We start from the raw sequence: 13,069 nt of genomic DNA, 5'->3' as shown, positions 1-13,069 counted from the left end.
ATAGTAATAGGTGATTGGAAACTCTCTGTGGGTGTGCTTGGCCAAAGGAGTTAGAGGCTTTGCAGTAGGATGATTTATTGGGCTGTCTTGATCAGAGTTCCTCTGAATTTCAATATCTATGTTTTCCTCTTAGAATGGTAAATTTCCCCAGACCGAGTTGTTCCAGTTTCCTGCTTGGGGGGTTAAATTCTGCCATCCAGCTTTTTCTTAAACTGGACTGAGGAGAGAGGTCTCGCCATTCAGTATGTGGAATTTCACTTAATCACCCTCTTTTAATACCTGACACCCTCGAACTGGGCCAGGTGCCCATTAGTTCAGTTTTCCATAGTTCAGTGTTTCCAGAGAGTAAATCTGTGCTCTCCTGCCAAGATGGACCAGGGTGGCTTTTAGCTGTGTTATCCATGGAAATCTTACTGCTTTCATCCAGCGCTCTTGTTTTCAGCCTCAGCTGCCACCACTGCTCTCCATTATTGTCAGAGCTATTCGTTTCCCTGAACCTTTCTGAGAGGCTGTGATGTAAATTATCCAGCTTCTGGGCTTCTCCTGTCATTGGCTTTCTTGGATGCAGTTTTCCTCTTAGGCTAGTCTGTTAAGTTAGTTAGCAGTCATCCTGCTGGGTTTCCAGTTTCAAAATTTTTCTTCAGTTCTCTCCCATTTTTTTTTTTTACTTTCTTGTTTTAAACGTTTTTTATTTTTAAAATTCTTTTTATTGTGAGAGGCAGTATATTGCATGGGTTCTGGATGCCTATACCCATGTATGACCTTGAGAAAGTTACTTAATCTCTTCCTGCCTTAGTTTCCTCATCTTAAAAAAATAGTAGTTGGAGTCCTTTTTAAGATTAAATGATTTTTTTAGAGTAAATGATTTAAGACATGTAAAGCATGTAAAACCATAGCTGACCTAATAAATATTAGCCATTTTAGAGTGCTTTCAGGTAAAAAGATAAAGGTGTGTGTCCACTTTATCATGTTTAACTGGGAGTCCAAAGAATGCACTTAAAGATTTGAATCACTAGGCAAATATTGTTTATTTTATCTAGTGAAGGGAGCAATGGGCAAAGACAATGTATCTGGTGTGCTACGTAAAATGTCTAGGTTTTTACATTATTTTATTACGTTATTTTATTTTATACCTTGGAAATTGTGGTTTCCAACTCTTTATATTATAGATGAAGAAAACTGAGACCCAGAGAAGAGAGTTAAGTGACTTTCCTTGAGACTAGAATCCAAGCCTCAGGATTCCTAGTTTGGTCTTCTTTCCGTTAAGTCATATTTTTTTTCTGAGGAACAGGGAATGCTGTGAGACTTGAAACTTTATTCTTAGTGATGACACTGTCCTATACCTAATTTTCTTATAATTTGTGTGTCAAGTGCTCAGAAATGGATCAATAATCAGCTTTGATTTATGATACACTCTCTTCATTGGTCCATGTGTAGCCTACTTGTTTGTTTTCAGTAAAGTAATACATAAAACAATTAAAGCACCCATATCATGTGCAGGACCTTGGAGGAAAATTTTAAGTGTATAGTTTCCATATATACATGGTACAAAAATAAACTCATATATTTAAAATTATTGTGGTGATATTATGAATGGGTGGTTTTATTTTATTTTATCTTAAATGTTTATTTTTGAGATAGAGAGAGGGAGGGGCAGAGAGAAGAAGACAGAGAGAGAGAGAGAGAGAGAGAGAGAGAGAGAGAGAGAGAGAGAATCCCAAGCAAGCTTTGTGCCACCAGCGCAGAGCCTGTTATGCAGGGCTCGAACTCACAAACTGTGAGATCATGCATGACCTGAGCCCAAACCAAGAGTTGGATGCTTAACCAACTGAGCCACCCAGGTGCCCCTGGATGGGTAATTTTAAAACTCTCCTGCTCATCACATCAAAATTTACCAGACTGGGATAGCAGTGGATCAGAAAACAAAATAAGAGAGAGGAACAGGAAAAGGACCAGAAATATGAGTACCTTGCATTTAGTCTTGGGACATATATGTCTCTAAAATTTGTTAGTCTTCTGCATACTGTGTAATAAAGTGGGTTGGTTTGTGATACAGGTTTAAGAACCATTGGAGTCATCACCAAATTGGATCTTATGGATGAAGGAACAGATGCCAGGGATGTTCTGGAGAACAAGCTTCTGCCTCTTCGCAGGGGTAATGTACTGTGTCCTATACAGGATTTGCTTTGATGATGTAGCAGAGAAATGATTGGGAAACCAATGCAAAGCTTGGCTTTATGCCTTCACAGTTGTGAGGAATAATGTATTCATGATTAGTTATACTTTTTATGGAGTGGCATAATGTTCCCAAGTGATATATTAAAAATGATCCAATAGGAGAACTATTTCTTAAAATAATAGGAATAGGAAAACAGGAAAAGGAAGGGTTTGAAGGGGGGTATAAATATTCATCATAGACTGCATAAATATATACTGTTCTGTTTTAAGTGTGACTTATTTACTTGCCCACCATATGACAAAACTGCTAAGAGACACACTGTATTAAAATGTACAGAGCTTTTAAGGGCAAAAGACATTATTGTGTTAATGCTAAGAAATTATCATTAGCCACATGAACCAGCCTTTGTTAAATACTGGTGTCTCAAACTGAGTTCGTAAAGGGTTCAATTCTTCAGTACTTAAAAATAATTTTGCCTGGCTTATTCAGCCTCTTCAAGAGCCTTGAAATCTTCCCAGAATAAACAACAAAAAGTATTCTAAACCCCATTGTGTGTGTTGTGTTTCAGGTTACGTGGGGGTGGTAAACAGAAGCCAGAAGGACATAGATGGGAAGAAGGACATTAAGGCTGCCATGTTGGCGGAAAGGAAATTTTTCCTCTCACACCCAGCTTACAGGCATATTGCTGATAGGATGGGGACCCCACACCTGCAGAAGGTCCTTAATCAGGTAAAAATGTTTTCTCAAGCAACAAGAACAATTATGAAATATGTAAGTCACTATTAGAATTCGTATTTCATTTTAATATTCATTTTTTTCCAAAATAAGACATTCAGCTTAAATGATATGAATTAAAAAACGAATGTAAATATTTAGTTCCACATTCCTACTGTTCTCAGTGAGTAGAATCTGCTTTAATGTTATTCAAATAATACTGCTCAAAGCAGAAGTATATACTTATTTAGGAACAGTAAACAAGGGTATACATCAGCGCCCATTTTACTCACAATATGTAGTTATCTTAAGAAATTAAACTTGTATATTTCTGAAAGGTTGATTTGTTGGGATCTCGTTTCAAAATGTCAACATGTAATAGTTAGCTTAGATTTCCCTAAGTTAGAAATCCTTGTAAGCTCATTGATCTCCATTCATCTAAGAAGTTTTTCCAGATTAACCCCTTTCTCTGCACAGATAGACTTGGGTCCCCATCTTCCAACATTCCATGCACTTACATACTTCTTCCATAAAACCTCAGTACATTTACTTTTTACTTTTTTTTTCCATATATTCTCCATCTCCTGGGGAAGTTAAGCATCATCCTTAGTGAGTGCAGGGCTTCCTCCCTGAGTTTTGATTACATTGACCAAATGGTGAGCAGCTGTTCTCACCAACAGAATTATAAGATATGCTTTAACTTTTATTTATGAGTTTTAACAGTCAATTAATCAAGTCATTATTGCATATTCTGATTGTTTGCTCCTAGAAGGTGTCAGTAGAGACTAACACAATAGCAGGCTACTTGTGACATTGGACCTGAACCATTTAGGCAAAACAATTGAACAAGTTTTAGGAAAAAAAAAAAAAACAGGCAGTGGTATACTTCTATTTTTTGTGACATAACATAGACTAATGTAAAATTTGTGCTTTTTACTTATGGGTAGATGAGTATTTAGAAGCCATGAGGTGGTGCTGTGCTTGTGTCATTTAACAAATATGAATGAATGTATTTTAGAGAAAGAACATTAGTTTGTCATGCAAAATCCCTAATAGTCCACAAATATATTTTGTATTGGTAAAACTCTCTTTAGATTGTTACTTTCATGCCTGGATTTATCTATGAAAAACACAAATAAACTGAAAAAAATCTTAGAGAAAAATCATTAGGATGATTAGGAAGATAAGGTTGGAAATAAATTAGGTTGTGAATACTAGAAAAATAGAAAGAATATGATTGGCCATTTTGTTTTACAAATGACCCCTAAATTATGACATAATTGGATTCTGGATGACTGAAAACTGAATGAATTTTGTACTGAAGATCTCTCATTTCTTGGATAATCACCTTCTTTTTTACTGCTTCAGGGATCTTCAAACTGTTTGAAAATAGGATACTTTTATGGCTGATTCACTGTGTGCACCAGTACCTTGGGCCCTGGGGAACAGTTTCTATGGTGAAAAACTGGAACAGAACATGACACTTTTGAGGAATTCAATGTCATTATGGCTGGAGGGCAGAGAATGAGGGAGTGAGTTATAAGAGATGAATTTGGAGAAGTAGGCAGAGGCTGGATCCTGTAATGTTTGTAGGCAAGTTAAAGATTTTTGTTCTTCTCCTAAGAGCAGTAGGGAGTCATTTAAGACATCTGAATAGGCAAATTACACAGTTGTATTTGTGGATTAACAATGATCATGGAAGTTGCAGGTAGGAAGATCAAGACTAGACATGAGAAGTTAGGAGTCAAAATGAGAAATGATAGTAGCTTGGTCTTGGTTAGGGCCAGTGAAGATGAAAAAAACAGAATTGATAAATGTTTAGGAAAATCAAGAACTTGGTGGTAGATTAGCTTTGGTGAGTGATAGAGAGATGAAGTCAAAGATAACCTCCAAGTTCCCAGGTTGTTATGATGTCTCCAAGATGGAGAGCTCTGAAAGGAAGATTAGGTGCTTGATTTCAGACATGCTGGGGTTGAGGTGTCATTGACACATCTAAGAGAAGTAAAGTCCATGGTCTAATACATATGCCTATAGCAAAAATAAAAAGTCTGGTCTGTAGATAACACCTTGGTAGTCACAGGTGTTTGGATATTTATTAAAGCTATGGGTGGAATAAGATTCCTTTAGGAAAGAACAGAGTGTGAACAAAGAAGATTAGGAATCAGCTTTGAGGAATGTTGGTATTTACAGGTCTGGTGGAGGGAGATGACTTGGCAACGGAGATGGAGAAGGTACATCCATAAATGTTAGGATCTAGGGCCACAAAAGCCAAGGAAAGAAGTTTTTTAGGAATCTAAGAGTGGTCCACAGTGTTGCTTTGCTGTTGAGATATCTAAGAAGCAAAAAGTGGAAACCATGTGTTTTTATCATTTACCACTCACATGGCAGACAGGTGGCTACTGGTTTCTCGTGGTTACTGTTACTCTTAGACTTGGGGTTTGTGATGTTGCTACTGGGAATGCAGTCCTCTACATTCTGCTTCAGAGCTATAGCAATAGCATATGCTGGGTAATAACATACATCATACTGTGCGCAAAGGTATAATATAGTTACGAACTATCAACAATTAAATAAGTATAGTAACCTCAGATAAACATAAAAAATGATTAAGATGGTTTCTTCAGTCAGTCTGGGAATATTTATTCCCCTTACTTTTTTTAATGTTTTTTTTTTTTTTTGAGAGAAAAAGAGAGAGAGGCAAGGCAGAAAGAGAGGGAGACAGAGGGGCCAAAGCAGGCTCCTCGCAGAGAGCCCAAAGTGGGGCTCAAACTCACAAAATGTGAAATCATAACCTGAGCCGAAGTTGGACACCCAACTGACTGAGCCACCCAGGCTCCCCAATTCCTCTTACTTTTAATTTATTAGTCTTTTTCCTGAATTTCTGTGAAGTTTACATTCTCTTTTTCTTTTAATTCCAAGTTTATTAACTGATTCAGGAAGATTATCTTTTTTTCTTTTCTTTTAATTCAGATTTTTGCTTAACTGCATTGTAATAGAAAGAACATGAGGCAGAGAGCTAGCCAATCTGGGTTTATACCCCACATTTTTTTTTGAGAGAGAGAGAGAGTGAGCGAACGTGGGTGCACATGAGTGGGGGAAGGGGAGAGGAAAAGGAAGAGAGAATCTTAAGCAGGCCCCACACCCAGCACAGAGCCCCATGTGGAGCTCAATCTCACGACCATGAGATAATGACCTGGGCCAAAATCTAAGAGATGCTTAACCGACTTAACCACCCAGGTGCCCTTTTTTCTTAATTAATTTTCTTTTTTCCTAATTAAGCTTTTTTCTTAGTTAATCATGTACTCATAGACAATCTCTCAGAGAATTTTTCACCCTGCTGAGCTGGAGGTGCCAGCAGATGACCTTCAGCGGGGAAACCAAGTGGATGGTTAGGTAGAGATAGCAGCAGCAGCAGAGAGAGCTTTCCTTTGCTAGTCATGGAGCTTTAATATGAAAACCACTAAAGGCAGAAGCCCCTGAACACCCACCACTGCACTGGCGCTAGAGGCAGGGCAAGAGGAAACACTGTCTGAGCTGCAGAGTTTAGAAGTTAACAACTGACAGGTACCTATGAGTTCCACCAGTATGGTCCTGAAAACACCCTGCAGCACCTAGAAGTCCCCAATTCCTTCATTTCTAACTAATTTCTAACTTAAGGTTCCATCTGATATATTAATTCATGCAAAAATGTTATTAGGCAGCCTCATTATTAACATTGTGTGCATTTTAACAAGGGTGTTTCCAGGCATAAAGAGGTAGCCCAAGTGAGTGACTCCAACTGAAGGCATTTTGAGCATGTCCTTAAGGCCATGGAGGAGAGAACTGGAGCTTCTTCTCATTATTTACCTACAGAGTTAGTCTCAAGTGTATATACGTAATTGATTTCTAAGTTTTGAATGATTAGGGAAACAGTAAAGGTCAATTTTTATCTCATGAGTTAATCTTTAATCTGTTATATCTGTACGATTTTGTTTTGTTTTATTTAGCAACTTACCAACCACATTCGAGATACCCTGCCGAACTTCAGGAACAAACTACAGGGACAGTTGCTCTCCATTGAACATGAAGTGGAAGCCCATAAAAACTTCAAGCCCGAAGACCCCACCAGGAAGACCAAAGCGTTGTTGCAGTGAGTCACCTTTCCCTTCCCTTGTTCAGCATGTGAAACTAATTTCTTCAGTTTGCTCTTGCCTCAGTCTGTTTGTCATGCTATTTTCTAGGTGTAACAGAAGAAGCAAGTATATGACACTTGGTGCATGTTAGACAATGGGCCTTAGGTCTTTATGTGGTCTTGAAGAATAATTGTGGATCTTCCTCTCTTACTATAAATTTACCAATTATTCATCCTCATGTCCAATTTCATTGTACTTTTATAACTGGATTCCAAAAATGAGTAAAACCAATAATGATAACTCAGCAGCGTTTTTCCTCTTAGTCCTTAGAAGTGGACAAAGGTCCTGTTGAAAATGTCATTTGTATTGTACAACTGTTTCTATTGATGTCACTCGTACTTATTATCTTTTTTTTTTAATTTTTTTTTCCAACGTTTATTTATTTTTGGGACAGAGAGAGACAGAGCATGAATGGGGGAGGGGCAGAGAGAGAGGGAGACACAGAATCGGAAACAGGCTCCAGGCTCTGAGCCATCAGCCCAGAGCCCGATGCGGGGCTCGAACTCACGGACCACAAGATCGTGACCTGGCTGAAGTCGGACGCTTAACCGACTGCGCCACCCAGGCGCCCCTATCTTTTTATTATTTTAGTCATTTCACGTGATTTATCCGTGTGCATTTTTCAGTGGAATGAGAACCAAGGCTTTAATAATAAAGTATGGACAATAAGGGCACATTTAGATTTCTTTTTCCTTTTCGGTTATGATTTTAATATAGCTGTTTAAAAATACAAATGTGAAAACTGCCACATATCTTTTTACTCCTTCATGGTCTTTCCATCTTACCCTTGGATTACTAGGTTTATCCCTGAGAGGTCTCAGGTGGTCCAGCAGAGTTGTTAGAGAATTGCCAGCTCCAGTGCCTTTTATCTTTATTCTCTTTGTTTGGCCCTTCCTAGCCTCACCTGCCTTTTTATTCCTGTGCTGCAACTTAGGTCAGGTTCCTCTCGACCAGAAGACTTCCTGCCCAGCTGATATTCTAGAACATCCTAAGTCCATTTACAAAGATAATGCTTGCCACCTCTTATGGCCCCCTTCTTCCTGTGCAGGCTTGATCAAGATACACCCCCCCTTCATTTGATGTTTAAAATTCATGACATAATTCCTGTCTTTGTAGAGATATTTCTAAATGCTCAAATTATTTAAGTAAGATTTTAATGCAACATTCTATGTTTCCCTATTTAAAAATATTATAGGATCATACAGAGGAAAGAGTGGATTCAACTCTTTCCTAGTTTTTTTTTTTTTTTTTTTATTCCTGGCTTTGGTTAAGCTCCTATAAAAACTCTTCAAGTTACAGAGAAAAGAAAGCTATTGCTGTGTAAGCCGTAGGTCATTATCTTAACATCCACCTGAAACTATTCTCCTTACAAATGCTGGTCTTGCCTCTGACTCCATTGGACTCAGATTACAGACTTTTCTATATCTAGATTCTTCCCTTGTAGGGAGCTAATCAGTTCCTTCCTCTCTCCCTTTCTCCTTTCATTCTCCCCTTTCTGCCTACCTCTCTTCTTGGTTTCCTCTCATCTTTTTGTGTTTCACTTGGTGTCTGGTTCTCTGATACCTACTGGAAAGACTTTTGACCTCAAGAAGAGGCCACAATAGAAAGAGGGAAACAGATCTATAAGCAACTGTGTTAAAATCTGATAAATGCCGTATTTCTGGTAAGTATAAAATGTTAAGGGATCCCAGCTGAGGAAGCAGTTACAGGTGAGGAAGGTTGTGAGTTCACGGAGAACAAGATATTTAATGAGACACTGATGTATGGGAAGAGTTTGTCAGATGGAAGAGGAGGACTAGAGAATAGTGCGAACTCGGGTATGGTTTGTTGTAGTGGGCCAGGGGGCTGGAGTGTAGGGTATGAGGAAAGGAGTGGCCGGAGGTAAATTTTCTAAAATTTCCCAAGGTTTCAGTGCATGTGTCATGTCTATACCTTCTCAGGTGGTTAAAAATTAGCTTAACATTGGCAATGTTGGCATATGTGTAAACATAGCTACATCAAATTATATTCTGAATTTTGTGGCCTGAATAATTTGCAATTTTAATTTATCCAGGATTTTGTTAAAAGAGAATAAAAAGTACGAGTTTTAGATGGTTTGAATTTTTTCCTATGAAATTTTAAATTTGGAAGTAGTACTAGTATATCAAAATTAGTTTCTAAATTTAGTAATCACAAATATAAGTGGTTATTTTCTCCCTATATTTCTTTGTTTTTTACCAACCACCTTAATTCATTCCTTCATTGAAGTTATTGAGTACCTCTCATATTGAGAAGGGAGAGATAAATGAAATGCATGGTCCTTGCCCTTAGGAGAGAGACTGATAAGTGAACAGTGGTGATGTTCTCTGCTAAGCACTATGCTGAAAATAAGCTGAAGAAACAGAGGAGAGGCCCTTCGTCTGATGGCAGTGAGGAGGGGTGGTGGAGAGGGCCATGGAAGTTTTCCTAAACACTGATGCTTGACCTGAGTCTTGAGGGACAGAAAAATAAGCCAGGCAAGGAAACAAGCGGCAGAGAAAATGGTATTCTGAGCAGAAAGGAAAACAGGTGTAGAAGCACAGAGACGTGGTGCATGTAGGGAGCTGCCAGTTGCTTCTTTATGATTGGCTTAGAGGTGAATGAGGACTAGTAGTGAGAGATGGAGCTCCAGGGCCAGACCACGGAGAATCTTGGGTGATGACTTCAGGAGTTTTACTTTTATTATTAAAATGTGGGGAATCATTGAAAAACAAGGCTAGAGCTAGTTGTGGAGGGGATGGTGGTCACAAATTTGCATTGTTCTGGCTTCGAGAGGTCTGTGATCCTGGGGGCGGGGCGGGGAAGAGAGTAGCTCACAGGGTAATGAGGGGGCTCAGCTGGAGCAGTTAGGACATTAGATGAGTGTGATTCATTTTGATTCTTCTATGCAGTTTTATTGTTTAACTTAAATTCTTAAGTATTTTAAGTATACTTAAGTATTTTTAAATATCATTTTATGATTTCAGCTAATTGGACAGAATGCATCTAATGACATAGATATTTAAGATATATATTTTAATTATACACCTCAAATAAATTTTGATAGCATGTATTTCATATAGTTACATTTTTGAGTGCAGGGATCATTCTGCCAGTAGGTGCCACTAAGAACACTAGGAAAAGGACTCTAAGGGATAACCACAGCAAATTGGAATGAGAAATGCAAAGCCTTATAACTTTAACTTGAATTTATTTCTCTTTTACAATTATAGGATGGTTCAGCAATTTGCTGTGGATTTCGAGAAGAGAATTGAAGGGTCAGGGGATCAAGTAGATACGCTGGAGCTCTCAGGAGGGGCTAAAATTAACCGTATTTTCCATGAACGCTTTCCTTTTGAGATAGTAAAGGTTTGTACCAAATATTATTTTTTTTCCCTTTCACTTCATTTCGTTTCCATGTTCTATTCTATATAACTATTCGTAAAATGTTATGTGAGTGATATGGGACTAAGAGAGTTTTTTGAACAAAAATCTCCATACTCAGGTGATGAAATTTAGGAGGGAAGTATTTTCTTACTGATGGTTCTGATTGTATTTAATGGGATCTAGCAGCATTTCAACGTATTTCAACAAGTACTAATTGAGTTCCTATGATATTTATTTGTTTAATTAATTTAAAAATATTTCTTGAGCACCTATTCTGTGCCAAAATTCTCGATGCCAGTGATCGAGACAGAGGCACTGTCTGGTGGGGAGTGGCAGAAAATTTTTACAGATAGGCAAGGTAAGAAAGCATCAAGTGTTATTATGTAACATAATGTTAGAGAGAGGGGTTGGGTGAGCCACTTTTGATGGGATGTTTCAGGCAAGGTCTCTCTGAGTAGGGGACACTGAAAGCATGATCAGAATGGGATGAAGAGGTCAGCTGTAAGGATCTCGGGGAAGAGGGTCATTCAAGGCAAGCAGCCGAGGATGAGGCCCTAAAGCAAGCGTCTGTACAGTGGGTAAGGAATAGATGAAGCTCGGGCAGAGCTGAGGAAGGGGAGCGGGTATGCCATGGATTCAGAGGAAGGAAGCTCCCAGTTTACGTAGGGCCTTCCAGGTTGCAGTGAGGCATTTACATTTAACAGTGAGAAATTAGGGGAGCGTTTTAAGAAAAGGTGGACCCTATTTGGTTGATGATTTTGAAAGGAATACTTTGCAGGCTGGATTGTAAAGGGGCAAGAGTTGATTCAGGGAGACAAGTAAGGTAAGTTCACCAGTACAGCCAGAGCAGGAGGAATCCACTTTCTGTGGGGCCTAACGTTTATACAGGTTTTTTTTTTGGGGGGGGATGTTGAAGAAGAAGAATACAAAATTATAAATACACAGGCACAGGGTCTTGGAAGGTGCTTATGCAAGAGACAAGCCCTGAAACTTAATCTTCTTAGCTTCATAGTCAAAATGCTCCAGAAGAGAGGATAGAGAGACGTGGATGGATTTGTGATTTTGGTGGTAGGGTCAGTAGGGCTTGGATTGATACGGGAGATGCAAGAAAGAGAAGATTCAGGATGACCCCTAAGGTTTTGGCTTGCACAACAGCAAATGTTAGTGCCCATCTGATGAGGGAAACTGAATAAAAGCTGAGTTTGTGTAGAGGTATGAACCAAGAATTTTATTTTGGATATGTTTAGTTTGGATTGCCCAATAGGCTGCTGAATAGTTTTAGAGACTATGCTCCTTGCTTCACATACAGAGGAGGGTGCTTATATCTTGGTGTGGGAGGGAAATGGGTAAATAGTTTCGTTAAAATGTGCTAAGTAAAGTGATAAACTTCAGTACAAGGTGCTATGGAAACACAGCCTACGGACCTGAATCCCTGTGTGAGTGCATGACGGAGCCTGGCTTCTGAGCTGAGTTTAGAAGGATGAGCAACTAGTGAAGCAGGAGAAGGTTCGGGGCTGGAATTGTTCCAGACAGAAGGGAGGAACGGTAAAGGCTGAGCTGTGGGCCACAGGGTGTGGGTAGGGAACTAAAGCAATTTATCGTTCTGTGGTATAAAGTGTGAGGGGGGAAATGGATAGACAGGCTGGAGAAGCCAAATCTGAGAAGTAAAAGGCTGAACCAATGTGCTGATATCCCTTTTAGGGATGACACTTTGATCCTAATTCCAAGTAAATTTAAAGTACCTAAAGCTTCTGGGAAATTTTTATGCAGCAATCTGTCCTGCATTGGATTGGTAAAATATTATTAATTTCCTCTTGTAAAGAGGCCTTGAATGCAGGTGGTTAAAATGGCCAGGGAGAAAAGACAGTCATTGTTAATCTCAGCACAGCTGGACTGCTGTTGCATGTCAGGTGACACTTATTTATGCATTTGTCTGTGCATACATTTACTACATTCAGCAAAAGAATGAAGTATTGTATATTTCAAATGAATGGCCAGATTTATGTGCAGAAGGCATCTTTTATGCATAGTACTCCTATCTATAAGAGAGTTAAAATCCACTGCACTAAAACTCTCAGAAATCTCCAATGCTCTATGTTGCCTTGAACTTTATATAAACAGATGTTTTGACCATCTGGGTTTAGGTTAGGAAAGACATAGTATACATTTATTAATAACTAATTCAAGTTATCCTCATATTTTAATATTCAACAATATTATTCAAAGGAATTAAGTGTTTTAACTGTGGCTCATTTTGCTTCTGCAGATGGAGTTCAATGAGAAAGAATTACGAAGAGAAATAAGCTATGCAATCAAAAACATACATGGTATCAGGCAAGTAATTCACATTTCCCTTGTCTTCAGTTCAAGCTACTAAGAGAAAGTTAATGTTTATAAATGGCTAGTGAAGTAGCCTTTTCATCATCTGAGCAGAGTAGAATACAGAGGTGGGAGTAAGAAATAAGACACTCTGGTTTGAGTTTCGTGCTAATTTCCTGTATTGTCATACTCACAAAAGAAGACTTTTCAGTTAAAAAAGCAGAAATGCTTTCTGCACTCACAGCATTGTGCTCTGCACACGGATTTTACCAACGAGCAAGATCTTGTTCTCCAGAGCCTG

General features: G+C 38.6%; 1 protein-coding gene across 12 annotated transcripts in view; it reads left to right on the top strand.

Moving 5' to 3' along the window:
- Window positions 1-13,069, top strand: part of DNM3 (dynamin 3) — a 569,179-nt gene that overhangs the window by 198,306 nt on the left and 357,804 nt on the right. For all 12 annotated transcript variants that reach the window (XM_040451682.1, XM_040451678.1, XM_040451685.1 and 9 more), the window contains exons 5-9: window positions 2,057-2,155; window positions 2,748-2,908; window positions 6,880-7,022; window positions 10,296-10,431; window positions 12,716-12,783. In XM_040451682.1, the coding sequence (XP_040307616.1) occupies window positions 2,057-2,155; window positions 2,748-2,908; window positions 6,880-7,022; window positions 10,296-10,431; window positions 12,716-12,783 (607 nt within the window). The remainder of the gene's footprint in view (window positions 1-2,056; window positions 2,156-2,747; window positions 2,909-6,879; window positions 7,023-10,295; window positions 10,432-12,715; window positions 12,784-13,069) is intronic.

This window comes from Herpailurus yagouaroundi, unplaced genomic scaffold (genome assembly GCF_014898765.1).
Source record: "Herpailurus yagouaroundi ecotype Mexico unplaced genomic scaffold, PumYag 205, whole genome shotgun sequence".
Lineage (NCBI taxonomy): Eukaryota > Metazoa > Chordata > Mammalia > Carnivora > Felidae > Herpailurus > Herpailurus yagouaroundi.
The sequence above is the reverse complement of the archived record's forward strand: the minus strand, read 5'-3'. Positions and strand labels throughout refer to the sequence as shown.